The sequence below is a fragment of the Trichosurus vulpecula genome, chromosome 3 (assembly GCF_011100635.1).
Source record: "Trichosurus vulpecula isolate mTriVul1 chromosome 3, mTriVul1.pri, whole genome shotgun sequence".
Classification (NCBI taxonomy): Eukaryota; Metazoa; Chordata; class Mammalia; order Diprotodontia; family Phalangeridae; genus Trichosurus; species Trichosurus vulpecula.
In genome coordinates, this window is record NC_050575.1 from 387798985 (window position 1) to 387825990 (window position 27006).

General features: G+C 39.8%; 1 protein-coding gene across 4 annotated transcripts in view; it reads left to right on the forward strand.

Annotated features, from left to right (window-relative positions):
- LOC118845036 (BTG3 associated nuclear protein) overlaps positions 1-27006 on the forward strand; it is a 251976-nt gene that overhangs the window by 92232 nt on the left and 132738 nt on the right. For all 4 annotated transcript variants that reach the window (XM_036753062.1, XM_036753063.1, XM_036753064.1 and 1 more), the window contains one exon: positions 3314-3553. In XM_036753062.1, the coding sequence (XP_036608957.1) occupies positions 3314-3553 (240 nt within the window). The remainder of the gene's footprint in view (positions 1-3313; positions 3554-27006) is intronic.

Here is a 27006-nt window from a genome sequence, read left to right on the forward strand (position 1 = left end):
GTTGTATGTATGTATCGAGCATCTATAGAGGTGTGTGAAATACTTGGGACAAGCAATAATTTTGATTTAGTTCCACTTTGTTACAGCAGTGGTTATACAAATATGCTTCTGTATAATACCAGACTGCTTCAGAAGTCTGACCTTCATCAAGTGACACTGAAATTAGCTGGTCACCTCATCTTTAGAGAGTTCATTCTCAGCTGAGTGCTACATTTTCTGTCATAGACCTGTTTCATTGTTCTGTTGTTTTTAATTCTCTGGTTTGAAAGAATATCACTATATATAAATGTGCAAATTGTATCTCTTAAAGAGCACACTTTAGTGACTGTTAGAAATAGTGCTGCAGCTGTTTCATTCAAGCCCACAGTTGAAAAAAAAAAACCATTCCTACCAAAACCACAAAGAAAAGTATCATTGAAAGCACCCCCCGTGTCCCCCCCCAAAAAACCCACGATGCCAAGAATTGACAAGCTACTGCTGTGAAACAGTCTGATTAATTCTCAGAAAAGAAGGAAAGGCTTTGGGAGGGATCTGGCAGCCAGGAAATTTGAAGCTTTGGCATGTGGGGGGGAGGTGTCTGGCTAACAGCCAGCGAAAGGGTCTTGTGGCCCTGAACTTAGTGCCATGGTGAGCAATCGGAGCCTTGTCTGGCTCCCTGCTGACCTGCTCGGGGGCTGGACGGTACTTGGTGCCCCACTGGGACCTGGTGAATTTCTTCTCCATCCTTCCTCATCACAGCTTGGTGCACCCGCATCACTTTCTCAGGAGGGTTTCTGTTCATAAAGCACGGGCCTGATCCCTACTCAGTAAATTCCTCCAGGATGAAACAGGAACTTCTCTCTTTGGTGTTCGAGGCCCTTCTTCACTTGCGTACCTGGTCCTCCCTCTCACCTTTCTGGGCCTCTTACACTTTACTTGCCCTCCCCCCTCCTCCCCTGTTTGATTCTGTGTTGTCACTTCCTTTGCTTCCTTGCTTACTTGTAGTTCCAGCTAAAATCCCACCTTCTACAGGAATCCTTTCCCAACCCTCTTAACTCTCCTGCCTTCCCTCTCTTATTTCCTGTTTGTCTGTATATAGCTCCTTTGTAGAAAGTTGTTGGCAGATATTCTACTCCTTATTAAGGGCAGCTAGGTGGCACCGTAGTGCATAGAGCACTGGGCCTGGAGTTAGGAAGACCTGAGTTCAAATCCAGCCTCAGATACTTACTAGCTGGGCAATGACCCTGGGCAAGTCACTTAACCCTTTTTGCCTCAGTTTCCTCATCTGTAAAATGAGCTGGAGAAGGAAATGGTAAACCACTCCAGTGTCTCTGCCCAGAAAACCCCAGATCGGGTCGTGGAGGGTTGGACACGACGGAAACGACTGAACTACTCCCCTATTAGATTTTGAGCCTCTTGAGGGCAGAATTCACCTTTGCCTTTCTTTGTGTCCCTAATGCTTAGCATAGTGCCTGGGACATTGTAGGTTCTTGATGCCTGTTCTCCTTAAATCTTGCTTATTCACTGGCTGTACTTTTATAATGAGTTTTGTGTCTAGATAAAGACAAACTGATTTTTGATGCTTTCTGAGCCATTGTTAGCTATAAGTGAGTTTACATACTGTGGGGCAGAGCGAGGGGACACTTGAACAAATATCCTTAGATGAAAGTGAGTCCATACTGAAGCGTATTCTCTCTGTCTCTTTCTCTCCTTCCTTCCTTCTTCCCTCCCTCCCTCCTCTTCTCCCTCCTTCCCTCCCTTCCTTCCTTCTCTGCCACATTTCTTTGCAAAAAATAGGTGCTTGATAAATGCTTATTGAATTAAGTCAAATTAACTGCCTCTTATCTAGAAAGTTCTGGGTATACAAAGATGAAACCAACCAGCCAAACAAACCTCAACAGTTCCTTCCCTTAAGAAGCTTGCATTCTCATATAGTAGGCAGAATTGGAGTTGGACCTTAAAGGGAGAGAGATTTTTCATAAGCACGGATGAGAAAGGTGTCAGTCCAGGTATGTGATCCAACCCATGTGAGTGCTTCAAGGCAGGAAGGTAGAGGATAGAATTAGAGCAGGGAGCAGCTTGATTAGATATTCTGTGCATGAGAAGGAACGGTGTGAAATGTGACTGCAAAGTGAGGTGTCAGAATGTCGAAGGCCTTATTTAATGCCAGGTGAAGGAAGAGGTTTTGTTTGATGATGTAGGCAACAGTGAACTGTTGTGTAGAGGAAGATTCACAACCATAGACTTTACCAACCTCAGATCTCAGGCCATCAGTAATAGATTCTGTTCTTAGCTACAACTGTTGATTTGGAAACTTCAGCGTTTCAACCTTATCATAGTAAACAATTTGGATATTGAGAGGTTCGGGGTGGATGGAAGGAATTGTTGGCACGCAACTAGATAGGATACAGATTCTCATCCATAAAAGTTAGGTTCAGAGTGAGTTTACTTAGGGTTTATGTAAATAGCTCATATTATATAAGCCAAAATTCACAAACATTTTACAACATTGCCTATAGTTTGACTTTATGTTGACTTACTGGATATAATAAACAATATTGTATTTGATAATATATAATATTTGCATTACTTAAATCATCTAAACATAGAAAATGTAAACGAATAAAATTGGGTTCCTCTCCAGCCATTCTTCATATGCAGTGACATGAACGTCTTCAGTAGCTTTAATAGATAATACTTTGCATTAAGGTTCCTAAAAGACTTTTCCACATCATGATGACTTGCAAAGTTAAATTTTTTCTACTTTGCTGTCAAAGGTAGGAATGTTACTAACTAGAGCAAGCAAATTTAACCGTACCAACTCAGAGGAACAGCTAGCTCCCAGTACCTGTCAATGCCAAAGTGTCACTTCCTTGCTTTCTCGTCTTATATCTGGTCCTCAGCAAAGAGATATTCCTTCCCTAATCTTCTTGTCTTTTCACAGATCATCCCCCATAACCATAAGGTACCCTCTCCTCTTCTCTGCCTCTTATATAGCCTGGGCTAAGCTGATAGGTTGTCCACTCTGAGTTTGGCATTTATATGGTGAGCCCCTGGGAATAGGAATCCAGTGGATTGCCTTAAGGAAGGGTAAAGTGACCCAGTTGGAAAGAGAGCTAGTTAAAGCTCCCACGCCAATCAGAGTGGAATTGACCCATGAGAGGCCCATGCATTTCCAGCCTCGGTGAGCTAGGAGACTTAGTCCTTTAAAAAAAAAATAGGCTATTGTATTAGCCACTTCATCACTTCTAATTCTATCTGCTCTTATGTATGTAATTTCTCCTTTTAACTTTTGGCCACTTTAAAACATTTTTTTTCTGCATTTTTTTTTAAGAGGACTACCCTAACGGCACGTGGCTTGGTGATGAGAACAATCCTGAGATGAGGGTTCGATGCGCGATCATCCCTGCTGACATGCTGCACATTAGCACCAATTGTCGAACAGCAGAGAAGATGGCGTTAACATTACTTGATTATCTTTTCCACCGGGAAGTTCAGGCTGTCTCCAACCTCTCTGGGCAGGGAAAACATGGGAAAAAACAGCTTGATCCCCTCACCATCTATGGAATTCGTTGTAAGTATGTTTCATGCTTTGTCCTTGTGGAGTACCTATAGGTTTAGTAGATTGGCTTCCCGTCTGTATGCATCCGTTTGTTCTCAGAGATCGGAATGGAAGAGAGAATTACAGGAGTAACACTTCAGTGGATGGTGTTCTGACATCATAGGTGCAGTGATTAGGTTAGGTGAACATTTTTAAAAATTGGATGTGGGCTAATGCCATGCTCTCACCATTGGCACTTAGTGTATTAACAGGGGCGACTGATGGCCCACAGGCATGCCAAAGTTCTGTATCTGTGTGGGTGATAGGTATCCCTGGAAATGAATAAGAATAGAATTCTAGCAAGCCTTTTTCCTCCCTGCTCCACCAGAAGTACATTTCCACATCTAGAAATGAAGAAAAGTATAAAGACAGCTCTAAACAGTTACCTGACCCTACATGTGGGAACAGCTCTGTTTTTCTCCATTTAATTCCAGGTTTAAAGCTTCTGTCAGCCAAGAATGATGTGTAGTAGTAGCCATTATTCACATTTCTATTCAAATTTTGTAGAGGTTTCCCTCTGAAACAATATAACACTTTGGAAAAAATTTAGAAACATGAAAATAATCCCCAAATGTCGTGATATTAGAAAAAATAATGAGAGTTGCAACTTTAGGAGAAAACAAAGAGAGGAAAGTGGATTGACCTGTGGGGTTGTTGTGAAATTTTTAGGTTTTATTTAAGGTTTTATTTAAATTTTTTATTTATGCATTTTTCCATTGACATTTTTTGACGTGAGGCTATTTCTATTTCACTATTCTCTCTCTCTGTCTGTCTCTCTCTCTGTCTTCTTTCCCTTCCCTTCCCTTCTCTGTTTTTGGGGGGGGGAAGGCAGGGCAATTGGGGTTAAGTGACTTGTCCAAGGTCACACAGCTAGTGAGTGTGTCAAGTGTCTGAGGCCGGATTTGAACTCAGGTCCTCCTGCCACCGGTGCGCTACTCACTGCACTGCCTAGCTGCCCTTTCTTTTCCTTTTCTCCTCTCTCTCCTCTTTCACTCTCTGTCTTATTTTTATCTCTTGGGACTTCAGTTTCCTCCAATGAAAAGTGAACAGTTAGGATTCGATGGTCTTCAAAGGTCCCTTCTAATTTTAAAGAATTGTCTCCCAGGGTTGTTGTGAGCATCCAGAGAGGTAATACTCATAAAGTGCAATATAAATGCTAGCTCTTATTAAACTTCTAAAAATGCCAGTCACCAGGAACAATGTTCCTTGAAAGCCATGCACTCGAATTGATATATGAAGAACTTACCTTCATCAGAAAAGCAAATAGCAACCCCTTAATACATCTAAATTACAAATAAGACTTCTTTTTTATATGGTTGTTGCTCCTCAGGGAGCATCCAATATAATAGTAATAGGAAGAGAAGACATATTCCTTCCTTCTGCCCCGCCCCCCGCCTCCCAACCTGTCTAATAATCTTGTGATCTCTTAGAGTAAAAATGATTCTCCCTCAGAGGATCTCTCATGTTCTATCTTGAGTTACAGTTGTATGTGTACACACATGCGCATGTGTACTCACACACACACACTCTCTCACACGCTTACTCCTACACCCCTAATTTCTTTCCTTTCCTTGGAGATTTTAAGTTCCTTGAGGACAGACTCCCTGTTGTTTCTTTTTGTATCTTTAGTGCTTCTCATAGTATCTTGTGTAAGATTAACTCTGTGTCAATCAGGCACACTGTGTTGTCAGGGATTCATGTGCTGATCCATTCAGGTGGTCCTGTTATTCATTCAGTTGCAGCCTCGCTCCGTGTTGAGGCAATATTTTCAGTTGCTGTGACTAAAAATGTTCATCATATGGTGGCTAACATCCTAGCTGAGCTAGTGTGTTGACAATGAACACATAGGTTTCTGCTCAAAGATTCACCATCTCCCTGTAGGACTTGACAGAGTTTGGGGTCCTTTAGCAGCACCTTCAGCACCCAGGGTTACGTCTATGGTTTGGTTAGGTATGAGAATAAGACTTTAGTGGTCTCATCAGGAAAAACCAACTTAACCCATCTCTTTACAGAGCTCGATGGATTCCTGATACAGAATGAGACATATATTTTTGGACGTGGACAGGAATGAGTTTTGCTCGACTATGCATATTGGTTGCAAGGCTTTTGTTTTTACTTTTTTCAGTGGGGAAAGATGTGGAGAAAAATGGATGCTTATTAATTGAAAAAAAAAAAAAGGACAGCCAGTTTCATTAGTTAATGTCAGAATTTTCATTGTTGAATGGCATTTGTTCTACATCAAGCACATATTATCCAAGTGTATACTTGCACTATTGAACGTATTTATACAGGCAGTAAAAAATTATAGGCCTCTCTTTCTCCCAAGAGCTTTGGCTGATTGATTTCCCTGTTTTAGTACTATCATGCTGAATGTAACACATGCTGTAAGTTCAACTTTCTCACACCATCATTAGTCCCAGAACGAGAGGCTGGGTCAGCTGAGAGAAAATATGACTCCCAAACTCTTGCATTTAGTCATTGTATTTGGACCCACTGAAATATGAAGAAATGCAGACATATAGGTCACAAGTTTAAAAGAATTGTCATTTCATAATATTTTTAAATGCAAGGATGACTAATTATTTTGGTTTGTATGTTTCACTCCTGCCTTCTGCTTTAGTTAACTCTTAGACTTTCAGTCACAAAGATTTAGTGGATTAGCAAGAGGAGATATAAATAGGAAAAAAATCATAATCCGGTTTTTTGTTGTGAATAAAGTAGGGAGAGAAAATTTTTGTTGATTCGCAAGTGTGTTTTATTTATTAAATGTAACAAAATCAGTGGTTGTCGATTTTCTTCCAGTACACACATAGTCCCAAGGTCTAAATCCTAACATATTTGTCCTCCTAACCCCACTCTCCCTAAAAATAGTGGGGGCAGACCAAGTTGGCCCATATGCCATTAAAGACAGCTTTGTTGATCTTTCTTTTCCCTTTTTTTTTTTAACATGGCAGTTACTACCCAGTGTATGCTGTATATCATTCCATCCCTAGATCCCTCCCATCTAATAAAGAAAAACAGCTTAGCAAAACCCACTGACAAAATGAAGGTATGAAAGCATAAACAGCAGAGGAAGAAAGTGTATTTTATTAAATGTCCTTTAGGTCCAGAATGCTTAATTGCAATTAATTTGTTCTGAACTCTTCCTATTTGTCAGCTCAGTTTTAGTCTTACAGTCTTATAGCTTGAAGATAGACCATTACGTTCGTATATCACAATTTGTTGAACTGTTCTCCTAGCAGTGGCCACCCACTTATGTCACGTTTAGCCTGCCCATAGCTTGCTTATTTGTTGTCTCCTCCCTTAGATGGTAAGCTTCTTAAGAGCAGGTAGTACCTTTTGCCTTTCTTTGTAATTACCATCACTTAGCACAATGCCTGGCACATAGCTGGTACTTAATAAATGTTTATTTACTGACTTACTTCTCACTGGGGCAGCTAGGTTACCACCTAGTGGATAGAGTGCTGGGCCTGGAGTCAGGAAGACTCCTCTTTGTGAGCTCAAATCTGGCCTCAGATACTTACTTGCTGGGTTATCCTGGGCAAGTCACTTGACCTTGTTTGCCTCAGTTTCCTCATCTGTAATATGAGCTGGAGAAGGAAACAGCAAACCACTCCAGTATCTTTGCCAAGAAAACCCCAGAGTCAGACATGACTAAGAAATGACTGAACAAAATTGTTCTAATTGTCGATGTTTTGTTGTAGCACTAAATACGTGAATTAATTCAGGTAGCATCATGGTTTATGGTGTATCGATTGGCATGGGCCAGCCATTCACATATCACCATAGAGCTCAGATCAGGTCTTAGCTGCCTCCTCTCTGGTGCTGTAGGAGGGGAAGAACTTTATATTGGTATTGTGGATCATGGTGGGATGCAGAGTAGAGACTACATAGCAAATGTGGTGTACCCTAGTAACAGCTGTGCACTCTGTCGTCACATTTGATTTGCGGAGCAGTCCTGGATGATACAAGAGCGAGTAATAATATTCCTTAAAAAGACACTACCCCCTGATCAGGGAGGGGTAAGCATCTTGCCTCAGGCTATATCTGTAACTAGGGAATGGAGCACAGGTGTGATTTCTGCTCATGCTCCCTCCACTAGGTGCCATGCCATCTCTTTGCACAGTAACTGAAGATACAGAATGAGAGCTCACCATAGGCTCTTGTCTCTCAGGCTTCCTTGCAATTCTCTAATGATTCTCAAATAGCATAGTCCTGTGTTAAATGAAGAATAGTTGCAGCTCATTCAGTTCCATTCAGCTGAGTAGCCATTTGCCCATTGTGTGGAAGATGCAGGTGTTGGGGATGAAGGACACGATGAAACACAGGATTTACTCTCATCTTCCACTGTAGCCGAGGCCAAGAGTGTGCCTGCCATTTAACACAATATCCACCTTGGGGCTCTTGAGTTCTGATGCTCTCATTTATCGGTTGTTACTTGCTTTTGTAATTGTTAGGATCATAACAGCTTTCTTGTGTCCACGATGGTCCACATCTCGTGCCTTTTGATCTTTCTGCCCTTTTTCACCAGTCTTACCGCCATCTTTCCACACAGATAATTAATCGACACATTCTATTATCTTTGACCGTGGAGCCCAGAATGTTATATGCTATGTAATGCTTGAAACTCCCACATCTTTTTGCAAGAGCCACAATATGCTGACTAATTAAGTTAATTAATTTACATCATTAAATTTACAAAATGTTACTGATATACCAAGAATAATGTGCTCATGGCCCCTCAGTGTTTGGTGTGGATTGGCTAGAACAGTTATAGCATGGTGGAGAAAGGTTCTTGATGGTATGCTGGCGTTGTTCTGGTCACTACACCCAAAAGAGAAACTCTTCAGTGCCCCCAGCTGTATCCCTACTGCAGCTAGCTGTGCTGATGGTGTGTGCTCATTATTTGGTTTAAAGAGGGGCTAGTGAGAGAGGGTTTATGACTCTATTTGTACTTTTAGAAAACAGCTCAAGAGCTCATGTTCTTGTGCTACTCGGCCAGTCACCTCATTTTATTATGAACAGTACGGTTTTAGTATGCTGGATATTTTTTTTAAATTCCAAGGAAAGTGATATAAATTTTATTAGCAAACCAAATGGTAAAGTGACATATTTTCTTTTGAAGAAGAGAGGTTGTTGCATGTGACTGTTGTGTTCCTTCATGTGGGTGGCTTACAAATGAATGTGATTTTGCCATATGAAGGACTGTGGGTAAAGAGTGTGTGGGGGGGGGTCTTGGCACCGAGCTCAGTAGACAGCCGCTTCAAGGAAGCAGCCAAAACCCTTTCAGAAATGGCAATGCACATTTTCTTTCTCCAGATAGGGAAGGCACGTGAAATTTTCTCAGTAAATGAATTCTTGACTCAAGCCACATCAATTTACTGTTTAATTTATGTATAATGAAGAATGAAGGAGTACATTATTTTTTTAAAAAATTAAGTATCTCCTAATAGTTATACTAAGAAACATGGCAGAGTCCTAGGAACACTTTCAATTCATGCTTAAAAAACAAAACAAAACAAAAAACAAAAAACCAACCCAGCGAATTAACTACTTTGTACAGTTTAGAAAGGGAGAGTTTTAAACTCTTAATGGTTGGCCACTCAAACCAGAGAGGTTCAGAACAAGAAGTCAAAATTGGCTTATTTGCAACCCAGAACAGCATGAACTCCTATAATTAAATTGTGGCTCCTTGTAGCACATAAAATAAACCCCATGTTTGCCAAGTCTGTATGTTTACTAGTTTTTACAGAAAAAATAATAATACAAAGAGTGACTGTTCTTCTGCCTGGCAGTATTTATCTCTTTTCCAGACAGGTTCAGACTTTAAGGAGAATAACAGACTTTTGGTAAATTCATAGGGTTGTACATTCTTGAAATTCTTTTGTACTAGGAAAGATGTACTGCCTCACATGACAGCATGCCATATCTGCTTAGGGACATGGGGTAACCAAAAAGTTCCCATAGAGACTTTGAGAAAATACTCTATTCAGAATTACAGTACCCAACTACCTTTAACATATTTAATGGTGAGTAATCAATTTTTATTTGGTTGTAGGCTAGCATTTAAGCCATGTGGAAAATAATTTAGATCAAATAACAAAACAAGAATAGCTTTACATTTATATAGTATTGGGAATTCTTTCCTTGTACTTTATTCATCATAGGTTTTGAGGTAGGTAGTATACATGATATTACCCACATTTCACAAATGAATCAAATAAAGCTCACCTTGTGACTTGCCCATAGATCAGATCCAGTATTGTGATAGCAGAGATTTGAACCCAAGTCTCCTGCCTCCAAGTAGAGAAGGAGAGGAAAGTTGAACGGAAAAGGCATTGAATCTCCATTCAGAAGACCTGGGTTTAAAGTCTGGCTCTGCCACTTAGCTGTGTGTTCTGGGCCAAGTCCTTCACTGCCCTATGCCTAATTCTCTCCCCTTTAAAATGTGAGATCCTTCTAAGTTCCCTTCTGGCTTTAAATCTCACGATAAGTACAACTTTTGTTATTTCATTTTGGGTAAAAGTAACAGAAGAGCGTATGAAGAGTTAGTCAAAGAGGCGAAGTAATTATGAGGTGATTTTCATATAATCTTAATGATGTAAATCATTATCTGCTCTTTTGAATGTCACAGGCAAATGGCATCTATGTATTGATGGCTATTGTAGTTTTCTTTCAAAAACCTGTCTTTTTGTTGGCATTCTTGAGTGCCCCCATCATATCTGATACTGATTCCGCTCCTTTGACGTGAGCAGGTCACTGCTGGTCACTGTTACATGGCTGAGCCTGTTCTTGTACCCCTTGGTGTTTGAGTTATCTCACGTTGCTGTCAAACTTAGTATATATGAAATAACTATGGAAAGAATAAAATCGTACATGTAGCTTTATTAAGGAGCGACCCCACCCCCCAACCCTAAAACCTCTCAGCACCCAAAGGCTCAATGACGGCTCTTTTACCTTGTAAACTCTGCATCTACCTGCAAAATGAGATCATTAACCTTTCGCTTACCACTTAAGCTCTCCTGCTGACCTTGCTGTGATCCTCGAACATCCCACGAAATTGCCTCACACAAGATTTCTTTATCTTTCTCTTTTCTGGTGAGAGAAAGTGGGTGGCCACAACATGAAGACGGTTATTTTCTTGCCAATTCCCAGCCCACTGTCTCTCATTCTAGCCCGAGGAAGTTCTATGAAATCTTTTTCAAGGCTTAGACAATCTTCATATTTTCAGTATTTTGACAACTTGCTGTTGTCAAATTGAATATTGCTGTTTCCTATGCCTGTAGAACACTTTCCTCTTCCTTTTGATTACAGTACTTTGGAAATTGTGCCATATAGCCACTTTTAGGTAGAGATTTCTGCTATTTGTTAGAATAATTGCCATAGTCACACATTCATTCAGTTTATAAATTTTAATTTTTTTATTGACCTTTATTAACCATTTGCTTTTTTTTCTCTTTATCTCCCGACCCCAAGGAAAAACAAAAACTTTGTAACAAATAGGTGTGGTCAGACCAAACAAATGTGTGTCTTGTTCTTCATGTGAGTGGTCGTTCACTTTTCTGTCAGGAGGTGGTGGCATTCTTCATCGTTGGTCCTCTGGGATAATGGTTGATCATTGTTCTTCTCATAATGTTGATATCATAGCATAAATTGTTCTCCTGATTCTGTTCACTTTTTATCATTTCATCCAGCTCTGCTCAGGTTTCTCTGAAAATGTCTATTTCTTCATTTCTTATAACACAGTAGTGTTGCATTACATTTGTATGGCATAATTTGTTCAGCCACTCCTCAACTGATGGATACCCTCTTATTTTTAACTTCTTTCCCACTACAAAAATAGCTGCTACAATTTTTTCTTGTACGTAGAAGACCTTTTCCTCTTTCTTGACCCATTTTGGGGGTCTAATCCTAATACCGATAATACAGAGTCAGTGGTATGTACAGTCATATTTTTTGGGGCATAGTTCTCAGTTGCTTTTCAGAATGGCTGTACCAGTTCAGACCTCCACCTATAATACGTTGATGTGCCTGCTTTTCCGCAGCTCCTCCATCATTTATCATTCTCCTTTTGTGTCATCTTTGCCAATGTGATGGTGTAAGGAAGAGCTTCAGAGTTACTATAATTTGAATTTCTTTTATTATTAGTGATTTAGAGAATTTTTTTCTTGTGGCTATAGATAGCCTGGAATTCTTCCCTTGAACACTGCCTGTTCATATTCTTTGACCACTTATCAATTGGTAAATGACTCTTATTCTTATAACTTTTAATTAGTTCCTTTTTTATCTTAGAAATGATACCTTTATCAGAGAAACTTGATTCAAAGATCCTTTCTCCCTCACTCTGCTCCCCGGATAACAATTTCTCTTCTTAATTTAGCTGCATTAGATTTGTTCGTACAAATACTTTTAAGTTTTGTATAATCACATTGTCCATTTTGCCTTCTGTTTGGTCACGAACTCTTAGAAATGAAAAGAGAATTTTTTTTGTTCTTCTAATTTATTTATGAGATAATCTTTTATCCATTTAGAGCTTATCTTGGAATATGGTGTGAAGTATTGATAAAAACCTAAATCTTTCTAGACAGTTATCCAGTTTTTCTAGAAGTTTTTTTCAAGTTTTTGATCTTGGTAGCTAGGATCTCTTCAGTTGTTTTTGTAGCTTAAAATCTGTGGAAGTGAAGTCAAATTTATTCAAATAGCGTATGGCATACATAACTAGATCATGCCTATCGCATTATGAAGATGTTTTTGGTTCAAGAAAGATTTTTTTCCTCTACTCTTCCTTTTCTGGAAAAAAATATTCAACATAATGTGCATTTAGTTGAAAGTATTTTGGAACATACAGTAGGCAGCATTGGTATCACTTTTTCCAAATGAAGAAATATTTGTTTGAAAAAATAGAGCATGTACACACACAAAAGAAACCATTTGGTATGTTGCACAAACCATACCACAAAAGACAGAGTTTGTCTTGTGAGATAATCAGCTTTTATATGGTTACTTGTGGAGGCAGTACAATTTGGGCAACTAACCAGGGTAGTTAAGGTTAGTCCATGTCTTAAATTAGCCTATAATTGGTTCGTTTAGCAATCTTTTAAATTTTCACAGGGAAACATGATCTGAAAACTTCACCAGGCTGGTTCCTTTGCTATAATTGAAAATATAGACTTTACTCTTCTTACTTTTTTATAATGGCACATGTAAGCCTATATTTTAAAAATAAAATAAAAGTATTTATTCTGTATATTGTAAAAATGTAATGAAAGTGTGTAACAAAATAAGTCACTAAATTTTTTTTTTTTTTTACAGTATGCCATGGAGAAGGTAGATTCATTTCAAAGTAAAAGGCCATTTCAGGGAACTGGCAATTTTGAAGATTAATTTAATTTTCAAAACAGTAAAAAAGATAAGTTTCTTTTAACTGTTTGTTGTTCAACTATTTCTAGTATAGTCTTAATTTTATCTGCAATGATAGATAGCAACAATAGTGTATACCAGTGGTGTCAAACACAAATTGAAACAGATCCCTGTTGGCCACATGTTGACTTAGAAAACCACAAATTAACATTATTATTGTTGTATTGTATTTTTATTTATTTTGTTAAACATTTCCCAATTATACTCTGGTTTGGCCCCACTCCTGAGTTTTGCCTTGTAGCCAGGCCCAAGTCTGACCCCTCTCTCCTCTATAATGCAAAAACAGATGGTGATATCAACAGTATTTTTTTCTGGTGTTAGTATTTGTCATTGGTTGTCCGGGGTTTTTGGATCAGGTTTCTGACTCCGATCTGATGTTTGACTTAAGCTTGGGAACCTCATCCCTCCATGAGCTCCTGAATTTCTTCTTTATTTATTCCTTGCTGCTATGATCCCCTACCCTTGGGAATTGTTTCTTAGTATCTTTCTGATTTATCAAGCAGATTTCATTGCTGAATTTGTAGATGGGGTGCTGGTCAGGAGCTCCGGAGATCGAGGTTGCTAATGTGGGCAGACTGATTAATCTTTCTATGCTTAGTTTGCCTATCTGTGTTTACATACTTCCATGGTTTCCTGGTGTCACTGACCTGAGGGCCACCTCTGCCAGTACAGTGGGTTACAACCTATCGAGGCCTTCTTGCCCTGTGCCCTTCCTTGTTATTTCTTTGCATCGATTCCTTATAGAGGATCTGCCCAGGGTGCTGTCCTCTTGGTCTCGGTGTGTTTTGTGGACCCTGTGCTCAGGCTCTTCACTTGTTGTCTTTCCCTCTTGGTGCATGAATGGCTCCCCTGCTTTTCTTGTCATTCATATATGAAATCTCCTATGCCATCATTGTGCCATGTCTTGTTGTTAAGGAGATGACAAAGCATTCCAGGAGAGTCAGATACAAGTGAAACAACTGAACAACATGTTGTAATCACTGCAGCCTGCTCACAACCAACTTTTTTGTCTGTGGCTCTTTGAATCGATCACAGATATGAGTGTGACATGTATACACGTAAAAGAAGTTATTTGGTGTATTGAAGAAGCCATACCACAGAAGGCAAGAATTGGTCTTTTGAAATATAAGCCTTTGTGCTGTTACTTGTGGGGGCAGCACAGCTTAGGCAGCTAACCAGTTGGCAACCATGACACGCCATAACTTACAAACATAGAGTCTCACCAGGAAAATATTGGTTTTGGGAAATTGGACTCTAGTGTCAGGGACCAGCACATGGTCATTGAAAGCTCCGTGTAGAACTTTCAAACATGATCTTAACGCACTATTTTCTATTAAACTAGACCTATGTCATCTGTACAGTGGAGAAAACAGTTGCTGGCCATATGTATTTCATGAGAGGCAGCGTGGTGTAGTGGATAGAGGGCTGGCCTCAGGGTCAGGAAGACTGGCAGTCCAGTCTGCCCTCTGACACGTCGTGGCTTTGTGACCCTGAGATGTCACTTGATTTTCCAGTGCTCTGCACGGCTCTCGAAGACAACATAATACAAAAAGGTGCTGATCTTCATTGGTAGCAGGAGTTTCCTATACCAGTGAAATCTTAGGTTCAGGCCTGTATTGTGACTATAAATGATATGGTGACTATAAATGATAAAACATCTTGAAAATGTTTTTGGGGTCTTAAGAGAAAGGATGCACTATAAATTTATTAATATTGGACTACTACCTTCAACAAACACCTCTAAAATAGATTCTTATCAGCGGTCAGTTTAAGTTGACTCATCTGGATAATAGGTTTCACTAAGAAAGATTAGAAACAAATTTTGTTTTCCTCTGATACCTCTAACTGAGGTATATTTAACTAATGACATAAATCCTCTTTAGTAAGTTTAAATGACTTGCTATACGATTGACATTTCAGATTTCAATAGTGAGGGATACATTTGGAAAGAAACATCATTTCATGCAACCCTCAGCTTTTTTTTTTTCCTAGAGTTTGTGATCAGATGGATGTGTTTTCTAAAAGCCTCATGTCAGTCCTTTTGTGGGGCAGTGCTTCTCTTACCATTTCTATATTTAAAATGCTTTCCCTAAGAGCAGTGAGTATATCACACATTCCTTTAAGTAGGGAACACAAGGTGTCCTAGCAAGTGGGGAAGGGAAACAACCATGCGAGAACAAGATTTTTAAAGAGCATTTTTACACATCATTTGGTGGTAGTTTTTTGGACAGATTATTTTTAGAAAGATACTTTTCTCTTCCCATGGCATTTCCTCAAGGGACTAGCAGGTTTCTTTATGCTGGCTGTCCACCTGGCCTGGAATTCTCTCCATCCCTACCTCTGTCTCTTGGAATCCTTATTTTCATTTAAGACTCAACTTAAGCACCACTTTCTTCATGGGAGTTTTCCTGCCCCCCCAGCTGCTAATTATACTCTCTCTGAAAATCCCCCTTGTATTCATATATGTATGCATATAGGTGTATGTGTCCATGTTGGCTTCTCCATTAGAATGTCAGATCTTTGAGGAGAGGGACTTAGAGCTTAATGAATGTATGCTGACTGATTAATTGATCAGTGACCAGAAAAATAGTAAGATGGAAAGAGTGCTAGGTTTGGGGTGAGAGGTTATGGGTTAAAAATCCAGCTCTACTGTCACCTTTGGCAAATCACATGTCCTATCTGCACCTCATTTTCCTTATCTATAAAAATGAAGGGGTTGGACTAGATGACCTTTGAAGTTTTGTCCAACTGTAAACCTGTGAAATAATAATTGAAAGACAAAAGAAGTCTTGGCTCTTATGCCTAAACCAGAGATTTTTTTTTTTTGGTGACAGGACTTTTATGCCTACAATCTCCTGTTATGCGTCAAGTCAATAAGCATTTATTAAGTGCTTATCATGTGCCAGGAACTGTGGAATATAAATACAAGCAGAAAGTCTTCTGCCCCCAAGGAACATACTTTGTAAAGGGGGAAGACAGTGTAAGAAAGGGAGGTGAAAAGGGAGTAGAGAGGTTGTGGATGAAGGCACTCTGTGGGGCAGGGGCATTGTGGGGAAATTCAGAGAGTGGGAGAGTCAGAAGTGGGAACCAGGGGAGGAATGAAGACATGATTGGTCTGGGCCACCTTCTAAAAGTGGAGGTTTTGGGTGAAACCAGCCAATTAGAGGTCAGAGGCCACAGGAGCAGAATGTAATTCTAGTGTAAGAAGTAGTCCAGGGGTGGAGTGAGCTTCCAGGGGGAAGAAGAGGAATATATAAAAAATCCCGTGGAGCTGAGTCAGGAGTGGAGCCTGGAGAGGGATGAAGGCTTGGGTGGCCTGGGCCTCTGTCTTATAGTACCCAAGTGGGTATCTGCTCATTCTCCTATTTTTAATCCTTCATCAAAGGAGTCTACGTCGGAATGGTTCCTAGACTACGGTCAGTGCTAATTATAGAATCATGTGCTTACAGAATTATTAAGTTATGACTTTTATAGGTGCAATAAAATATGGTGATTAGTTCATTCTGCTCATTCCTATTTAAGTCTAGCTAAAATTGAGTTCAATGTCTTGGGTCAGTCAAAGAAGTATAACACATAAGACACTACCCTCCAGAAGTCTATAGTTTTACCTGGAATCATAAGATATGCAGATATGGAAAGTTTAATACAATATAAAGCAATATGATTCAGTTCTAAATGAGTGGTTCACAGGATTTAGTCGTAAGGGTTCAGAGGAGGAAGATGTCAGGGAGAAGGAGAGAGAACTGGAGTTGGCTTTTGAAGGGTGAGGAGGATTTGAATAGGCATAGAGGAGAATGGGTATAGGGAAAAGTATTCCCAGGAAAGATGCTACAGAATGAACAATGCTGTGGAGGTGGAAAATAAGAAGCATATGACTCAGGGAGTGGCATGGACATGCTTTCATTAAAATAAATAGTCTCTCTAGATTTTTAGGATACTACTCTCGCCTGACTTTTCTCCTAATTATCTGGCTGCTCCTTTTCTGTTTTCTTTGCTGGATCCTCCAGATCATGCTCTCTTTCCATAGGTATCGGACAAGGTCTCCTTCTCTTCTACCTCCATTCTAGTTCACTTGGGCATCTCATCAGCTCCCATGGATTCAATTATAGTTTCTATTCTGATGATCCTCAAATCTGTCTTTCCTGCCCCAATCTCTCTATTGACCTCCAGTCTCACATCTTCACCTGCCTTTTAGACATCTCAAACTGGATGTCCAGCAGACATCTTAAACTCAGCATGCTCAAAAAGGAAACTCATTACCTTTCCCTCTAAACCCTCTGTGCCCCCCACCTATTCCTGTAGAGACTTTCACCATCTCTACAGTCCTTCAGGCCCACAACCTTGGTGTCATCCTGGACTCCTCGGTCTCTCTCACTCCTCATATCCAAACTGTTTCCAGGGCCTGTCAGTCTCACCTTTGCATCATTCCTTGTTTATGCCCCCTTCTCTCCTCTGACCCTGCCACCCCCCTGGTGCAGGCCTTATCACCTCACGCATAGACTTGTACAGTAGCCTGCTGGAGGATCTACCTGCCTCAAGTCTCTCTCACTCCACTGTATTCTACATTCAGCCATTGAAATGATTTTCCTAAAATTCAGGTCTGACCACATCCCTCCCCTTACTTAAACTCTGGTGGCACCCAGTTGCCTTTAGGATAAAATCTAATTTTTCATTTACAGCTCTTCAAACCTGGAAGCCTTTCTCCTCATTCCTCCCCCAGTACACACTAACCCACTACGCTCTTGCTATAGTCTAGCCAAGCTGGCCCATGGCCTATCTCCCATCCCCATCCCTGGTGCTTGGAGTGTCCTCCCTCCTCACCCCTGTCTCCTAGGATCCTCCCTTATGTTGGATTCTGGTTCTAGACTCTCCATCTGCTCTTGCCTTTCCCCTGTAAGTTAGATGGACTCTATATATGTACACATTGTCTCCCCAGTTAGAATGTAAATTCCTTGAGGTCAGGGACTGTTCGCTATTGTCTTGTACCTCCTCTCATTGTATAATGCCTAGCACAGAATGAATGCTTATTGACTAGTGCCATAGGCTGCCTCATAGAAAGATATAATAAAATAGAATAATTTATATATTGTATACATAGCAATATAAGAACATAAACAGGTATTGACCCATATTATTAAGTGCTTATCATGTGCCAGGAACTGTGGAATATAAATACAAGCAGAAAGTCTTCTGCCCTCAAGGAGCACACATTCTAATGGGGGAGGACAGCACCAGAAAGGGAAGTAAAAAGGAGTGGAGACGTTGTGAATAAACTCATATTGAAGTCCATGCTTTGAGCTGTTTTTCTAGATGGAAGCAAACACAACCATTTGCACCCCAGATACTGATGTTCTCATTTTTGCACTGAGGCCTGTGGTCATAGAACAAAGTCCAGAAGATACTGTCTTTGGCCGCATTAGCCATGTGCCCTAACAAGCTGAGTTAGCCAGTTTTTGCATCTTGTCCGATTTGAAACTAGACAGATAGGCTCCAAGCAAGGGGGAAGGAAGAGACTAGTATTATCATAAGATAAAGGGATATTACACATTCTCATTTTTTGCTTCAGAGAAGTAAAAAAGGCAGGGGGAGGGGAAGAGGGGATAAGGTGGCTTTCCTTTTACAATCTTGGAAAAGGTAGAGCTGAGTATTTTAAAAAATTTTTCTCTTGAATAAATGAATTACTGTAGGAGAAAAGTGACTAACTTGGCTTTGAGTCTGGGAAAATATGGGTATGGGTAATTGTCACATGGAATATTAGTTGAGTAGCATTGGCTTTTTCCTTCTACATTTTTTGGGTATAAAATACTATAATTTATTCTAGGCAGTCTTCTCCTGTTTATTTCATTTACTTTCCTGGGCCAGTGACATATCAAGATGGTAATTTAAAGAAATACATTATCGGCAGTGGGTTTGATATTTCTTTTCCCCCTTGAATTTCAGATCACAATAGTAGTGAATTTGATTTTAATTCCTTTATGAAAGATGAACTTGATATGTCTCCCTTCCTCTCGACTCAAGTGACTTTAAAGTTTAAAAATCCTAATACTTTAGTCTGTGTCTTTGCCTCACAGGTTTTGTTATAAGTGGTTATAATCTAAGATTCTGTAATCTGAATTTTGGAATATCACCAGTTACTGGGCCTGGTCATACTTATAGATAATGCTTCAATGGTAAGGGATATGGAAGGCAGCCATTTCCAACTCTCATCTAGAGACTTACCAAAGGAGTCAGAGGGAAGAGTCGAGCAGCTCACAAGACCCTGGGGCTTGAAGTCTTAGATGTCTCTTGTAGACTAATAAAAGCCTGTAGAATTAAAATGGATTGAGCCTGTTGGCCATCATCGGTGTGTCAGCAGAAAGGGGAAAGGCCATGTTCTTGTGTGTATGGAGCCAGAGATCCAGTGGATTTCACCTTTCCCTTATGTTCATTCCAAAAACATGAGTCGTGCTCAACACCAGATGTGAATACAGAGCAAAAACACCGTTGGTTGACCATGGCATCTTTGAATCCTGACCAGGCTTCAGAGCTCTAGTGTTCATAAGGCCTGCTTCAGTTGCCTTCATGGCTATTGGAACAAATTGTTCTCATCTGCCCATTCTGCTGGGGAAAGTATTCCCATGCTTGTTGTTTCAACAATCCAGCTAGCAGCTTCTGTGGGGGTATAAGATCCACCCACAGCCATCACCCAGAAAGCTGCCAGCAGCACAGGTTCTTTTGATCTGCTTAACTAAGGAAAGCAAGGTGAAGGGGTTGAAAAGCTTACTTTAATTCAGCATACAAATATCATTCACTTAGTTCAGAGGAAAAATCCAGCACCCTGAACTTCAGAACAAAATACAAACAAATTACAAACATCAACAGACAGACCAAATACAGATTCATCGTTACCAACATCTAGGTTCAGCCTGGGGGCTCAGAACAACGGCTGGCCCAGAGTCACACGCCACCACTGCTGTAGGTAAGAGAGCTCCAAAGAACAGACAGCCAACCCCTGGTTTTTATATCTTTTTCAGTGTCAGGGGTGAGTCACACATGCAACTCACCCATGTGACCTAGAATCGTCACAAAGAGGCAGACTTAAACCCACTGCTCTCCCAGACATGTGAACTAGGCCCCCCCTGGAGTTAGCCCCACCTTTGGCCCCACCTTAGTTGCCAATCCACACCCACTAAGGTTTTACACCTAATAGGGGTTTAGGCCTGGGGCTTAGCACCTAGTAAGGTTCAATGAAATACACTGAATTACTCAAAACAAAAGCCAAACTCTTCAATCACTTGTTGAACTAAGTGCTAAGGAGCCCATTTTGCTTACCAACACACTTGTGTAGACATACACCTAACTCACCAGCAGGTTTGAGGCCTGTCAGTTCTCTTCAACCTGGTCTAGGTTATTTGCCAAGATGGTTTTACTGGAGTGTGGCTGTTGCATATGCTACAGCTTCGTGGAATCACAGGTGAGAGTTGGGTATTGAGAGTTAGATGCTAAAGGTAGATGAACAGCTCCGAAAAGGGCTCTGCAAGCCCTCATACCAGAGGTGCTAGTCCTCCCTGAACACCCCGCAAATTAGGTAAACTGGAGCATAGTAATTACCTTGTATTACAAGGAGAAATTTGTAATTTTATTCTATTTTTCTTAGCTTTTGGTTAAACCAGATTAGTTTAGATAAAGCAAAAATTATTTTCTTCTATTTGTATTGTATACAAAATCTTATGAGACACACAAATCATATGCATTTTGTTTTAGTATTCATTCATTCAGCAGACTTTAGTTATACACTTACTATTCTCAGTACTGAGGGAGATACAAAGATAATAAAGACATACCTGAAAGGGTATTAGAATATGTTAAGTTCAGGAGATGTACAAAACAAAGGCTGTGAGAGTCCAGAGGAGAGATGATCTCTTATATATGGGAAAAATTGGGAAGAGCTTCCTTTTGGATGTGGAATTTGAATTAGGCCTTGAAGGATGAGCAATAAGTAGTCCAAATGGCAGGGTTAGGACTGGGTTTGGGAGAGGCTTTCTAGGCACAGGGGCATCATGAACAGACATTCAGATTGAAAGGTAAGTAGTATGGGTTGGCTTAGATATAGGGTTCCTGAAAGGAAAGAAGGTGTGGGAAACGCAGATGGTAGTTTGGACCAAGGTTATGGAGGGTCTTTAGACATTTCTGCTAGTTACAGGGAAGTCATTGATAATTTCTAGTCAAGGTGATAATGTGATCACAACTATGCATGATGGGAAAATTGGATCAGTGAAACCAAGAGTCAATGTACAAGAAAGAAAAAAAAAACCATGATTTTGTGTAGTCTGATAGACTGTATGCCAACAGATACCTGGTTCCCTCAACTGATAAGGAAAGGTGATTTTTCCTTCTTCCCTCCTCCTCCTCCTCCTCCTCCTCTCCTACCAGCCCCTAGCTCTGAGGGTATAGTCTGAAGCTTTTCCCCTGTTCTTTTCCCAGTTCTTTCTTACTCCTCCTTTATGTCATTTAGTGTATATGAACTCATAATGGAGAAATTATTGTCAATCTCTCTTCCCTAGGACACTGTTGTCTTTTTTTTTTTAAATATAAAATTAGTGATTCCTTTCTAAGGTGGAATTATTCACTTGATGTCAGTCAATACCAATCCAACAGATTTTCTGAAGGGTCTGGTAAAGTTCTGCCCAAGAGTCAGTGAGAGAGACAGAAAAAGAGGAAGGCAAGATGTACACTTTCTTAAAATACTGCTGGATGGAGAAGGTTGCTTGAACCCCAGTTCAAACAGTTCTGGAAATAAGGGGATGTGGGAATGGATGGAGTGGATGGACAAAGGGTAGGTGCCTACCTACAAAGTAGGTAGGTGCCCAAGTGCAAACATCCTGAGGGTCAAGTAGTTAGTGACAGTGTAGAGCTTGGAGCATAGCAACCCAAGTCAGCCACAGCCCTAGATTGCAAAGTTGGGGGACTATTAGGACACGAGCTCAGCTTTCTCCCCAACTAACTTTTTGATCTTGAGCAAACACCTTGGATTACTTAATCTCTCTTGTCTGGTTACTCAGATGTAAAATAGGAATCACTATATATCTCTTATATGCTTTTCAGGGACTTTCAAACAAGTGGAATATTAGATGAGAAAGCCCCTTGAGTAGTAGAAAAGCAATATACAAGTATAGAACATTCTCAGTATCTCATTAGAGAAGAATGATTTGTTTAAAAAGCATGTATTTTGTGCCACCTTGCCAAAGTTCATATGGAAAAATTATTATGAAGGGAAAAATGTGATTTTGCTCAGTTCAGGTATAGTTCCAGAAAGATCATTTGTCTAATGCCCACACTGGGACCGATCCAAACTTTGAGGTATGGTTTTTGTCGTTGTTAAGAGTTAAGTGTGCAGTCAGAACTGAGGTCTGATGATAGTGCTGCTGTTGGTAAAATGTAAATACATTTGTGCACTAGCTGGGTTTCTGTCACACCCGTCATTTCTAAACCCACAAGCTCCTTCAGAAGGGTACAAATTTTCGTTGTTGATTCATAAGCTAGTTTTTCTTGGCAGCCTTTGTGATGGCATTTGCCATCCAGATGGAATTCTGTGTTGCTGTTGAAAAGGCTTATATAACATGATGTCTTAGAAATTTTTGTCATTTATAAATATCAATACAATTTTTTTCCTTTAAAGAGATAATGCCACTTTTTTTTCATTTGCTAGAATCTAGGTTCTGAGCAGTCAGATTAACACATACAGATATAAATTAAAATTTTTATTTTCACTGGAATGCACAAAATTCATCTTTTTCATTAAAAGGTTGTAAAAACACTTAGCAGATTCCATTAAACTCCTTGCTTTTTTTTTTGGTGACAAAGAGATGAGTTTTTAAAAATTCGTTTTAGTGGGCTTCCTTTTCTTGTCCTGCATGATTAAATATTCAGAAGCATGCATTCATATTTGTTCTTTGTGGATATTGAGTTGCCTGTCTGTGGAGCTGGATGTTGAGAGAGAGAGAGAGAGAGAGAGAGAGAGAGAGAGAGAGAGTGTGTGTGTGTGTGTGTGTGTGTGTGTGTGTGTGTGTGTGTCTCCTCTTACATCTATAAGAACAATTAATGCAAACAGAAGTAAAATTTTTAGTACATTTGGCCGGCTTCACCCATTTTGTTTTTCATTTATTTCCATTAAACAAGGATTTTGATGTTAGTGTCCAGTTATGATGACTCTGTTGTCATTCATGGAAAAAAATTGTAGATATTCTGACAACAGATCTTTTCCATTCATGAGATGTTTGTTGTCCTGGTTTCATTTCTCCGTGCTGTTAGAATCATTTGTTTTAATTGGGCCTTTTGCCAAGCATTCTATGAACCTAGTTTTCCTTATAGTAGTTCTCACTATTGTTAAGAGAAGATGTCTTCCTCCTTAAGATTTTACAAATGGATTCTAAGATGGTATTGACCTTGGCTGACGTTTCTATCTACCTGGTAAGGATGATAGATCATAGATTTAGAGCTCTAAGGAACCTTAGAGCTTATCTAGTCCAGCCCCTGTCTTTTGCTTATGAGGTTATTGAGGCTTAAGGAGGTTATGTAATCTGCCCACAGTCACCCAAATAGTTATTGACAAATCTGACTTTCTTTTGCATCAATATCTAGTTTATATAGGGCAGGTTGGCAAGTCTCACATTTATTCTTTTAATTTGGTGTTGATTTTTGTCTTTGTTCTTACAAGTCATGGTCTATCTATACTCTGACAGATGATGTAGAAATACACCCCATGTCAATAGCCAGTCCTTACCTTTCTGTTAAGATTAATGTCCCCTGCTTCTCTGAATTCTTTGTAGTTATCCTTTTTTTAAAATGGCACAGTAATATTATCCCCTTATATTCATGTACCATGGTTTGGCCAGCATTCTCCAATTAATGGGCAGCTGCATTACCAGTTTTTTTTTCCTACTACAAAAAAGCACTGTTATTAATATTGTGCTCTACATGGAGCTTTTCTCCTTGTCGCTAACTGCTCTGAAGTATATGTCTAACACTAGTGTCTTTGGGACCAAGGGGGCAGTTTCTTCCTGAAAGACTGTGAATGGTTTAGGTCAGAGCACTGAACTTACGATCAGAAGGCCTGCCTTTTTCACTTCCTGGATGTGTGACCTTGGTTACAAGTAGTCTTGACATTATGGGTCTCGTCTTATTTGTATATAGTGAATTGATCCAGATGATTCTAAATTTCCTTCCAACTAGAAGAATCTGCCTCCCTGGGTTGTTTGTTAGGATCAACTGTAGTAACATATGTGAAGTACTTTTTTACATTTTATGCTGTGCTATTTGCAAACCATCAAATGCTATATAAATGATAGCTCTTACTAGCCATTCCTATGTTTTTTTTTTTTTTTTAAGTAAGATATACTCACCTAGAGTGATGGTTCTGTTTGTGGATTTCATTCTGTCAAGTTGTAATGGTGCCTATGGAGTTAAATTTACCTACTTGTTAAGATTTCTAATGCTTCATTTGGGCATTTCTTTATAAGCATTTGAGGCCATGGGGCTTCTTTCTTGGATTTTTGTCCCCTTTGAAGGTCAGGGTGTTTGAATTGCTCTTCTTTCTCCTCCTCTGAGATAGATAACTTTTGAAAATATTCAGACAATTTTCTCCCTCTCTCATCCTTCATAGTTTAGTGTTCCTTGGATTAGATTTGTTAATACCTTTCAGGAATACTTCTTTTGTTAGGTTAATTTTCATAGCTTGCCCAACATCTTTCACTTAAAAGATTTATTAATTGTATCATGCTCACAGATTTTGTTTGATATATATTCTTTCCTTCCTTAGCAAGAAGGTAGATTACTGATTACTTTAGATTTAGCTTCAATCTCAGGGAACAAAGCAGGAGTCACTTCATTAAAGATTTCCCTTTGTTTTAAAGGATTTTGAAGTGCTCTTTGTAGCATCTAGAAAATCAGTATTGTGTCCCATTGCTATAGTTTATCCCCCCCACCCCCTTTTTCTGCCTAGATCCGACCCTGCAGTTTTTTTTTTTTTCATTTGGAGTCTAAAGGCTTGAATGTGTGCTGTTAGAACTGTCTTCAACAAGTAATATTCTAAAACAAAGAGGATTCTTGATCTTAATTCTAGTGCTTAAAAAAAAAACCCAAACATTTCCTTTGTTTTGATTATTATAAGTATTTTAGTCCTGCTAGGAAGATACTGTGAAAATACATTTTGACTCTTAGTAGATAGTCCAGCTTCATTGCCTTTAGTAGTCAAAACATTAAGTTTTCCAGCTTAAACTTATTACTAAATAGCTGAACTTCAACCATATTTTTCTATGTTAATCAGTGAAATTTCATGGGCCTTCTAGATAAGGTCACAGTGTTCTGAGACACATATTTCTTGTGATTTGAACTTTAAAGTCAATAAGAAGGTTGAGAATGTTTTCTTGAGAGCACTTATTCCCACATTCATAATTATTCCTTTAGTAAGTATTAAGGGAATACTAGGTATTATATAGAATGTAGAATTGGATACAAGCCCAAATTTAACTTATGATTAAAATTAGATAAAAGCCAATTAAATATTTATTAAATCTTCCTGTAGTCAGGGTACTATGGGAGGTGCTTGTAGGAAATGTAAAAAAAAATGAAGGAAAGATGGTAAAGTGAGTGGTAGCCTAGCATATACGGCTGTCTCCCCACCACATATCAAATGCATATGAAAAATACCTGCAAATGGAGTAGCGATAAGAACAGAAAAATTGAAAGAATCCAACACTTTATCATATCTTTAGAAAAAAAATAAGTACTAAATACCAACTCACCAGCCTGTTGTTGCTCCTAGACCTCCCACAGTACTGAGACCCCCCTGATCTATAGTCTGAGACATTTTGTTGGCTGAAATTTTAGGAATCAACTGTTAAGTTCTTGGTAATGTCCCAAGGAGGGGCCCTATTGCCAGGGCAAGTTGAAGCCTCTGAATCAAACCAGCCACAAGACTCTAGAAGAAGATAAGGGAGTGTTGTGGCCGAGTTTGAAGCCCTGGGGAGAAGAACATGAAGGAATCCGGAGACCAGAAATACGGAGCTAGTTATAAAAGTTTGGTACTATACAGGAGGAAGGAGATAGTCAGGGGATGGAGAAAAGCAGTTGCAAAGAGTTTTCCTGGCTGGGTCCAAGAGGATCCTTCCTTAATTTTTCATCACCATCCCCTTGGTGTCCTTCTAGGAGTTGGAGAAGGCCAGTGGTAGGGGATGGTAAAGCCCAGAATAGGACTGGAAAAGGTGAAGAATAGATCTAAGTGACATGAGTTTCTGAGTCTCCCTGCAGCAGTGTCCCAACTGGACAGCCTTACTTATTCCTGAAGGCTGTAGAAAACAGAGGAAGGCAGCCGGGGCTCAGATAAGGAAAGGCAGGATTGACTGGCACATTTGCAGCAAGAAAATCATAGAAGAATTAGCAAAGCGCTTGATAAAGAAATAAAAGCTGCTGGGGGGAGGGTGGGACAATGAACAAAGAAGAGTCAACTCAAAGAACAAGTACAAAGGAAACTCCCTTGAGGATGATGATGGAATTACCAGGATGGTTCCCAAGCGCAGTCAGAGAATTAAGTGAAAATCAAAGCATAAAAATATAAAAAAAAAGGGGGGGCAGAAATGAGAGCTGTTTAAGGAAAAGTAAGTTTAGCAGGAGCAGACAATATAGAACCAAAGACAGTCATTCTCCAACATGCAGGCATCATTTTGGAGCAATCGGAGGAGGGGAGTGACATGAAACAGAGGAGTTGTAGCAAAGTCTGCTGGATTGGGGAGGATATAGATAAACAGATGTCTGAGTACTTCAGGAGAAGAATTCCCCTTTGTGATGGAAGTGCGCACGCTCGTGTGTGTGTGTGTGTGTGTGTGTGTGTGTGTGGGGGGGGTGGGGGTGGGCGGGGGCGGGTAGGGCAGGGACCCAGCTTAGTGAAGGTTGAATAGGGAGTCCTAGGTTCAAAAGGAAAATGGTATGACATCAAAATGGAAAATTTAGGAGGCAAAAGGTAATAGGGT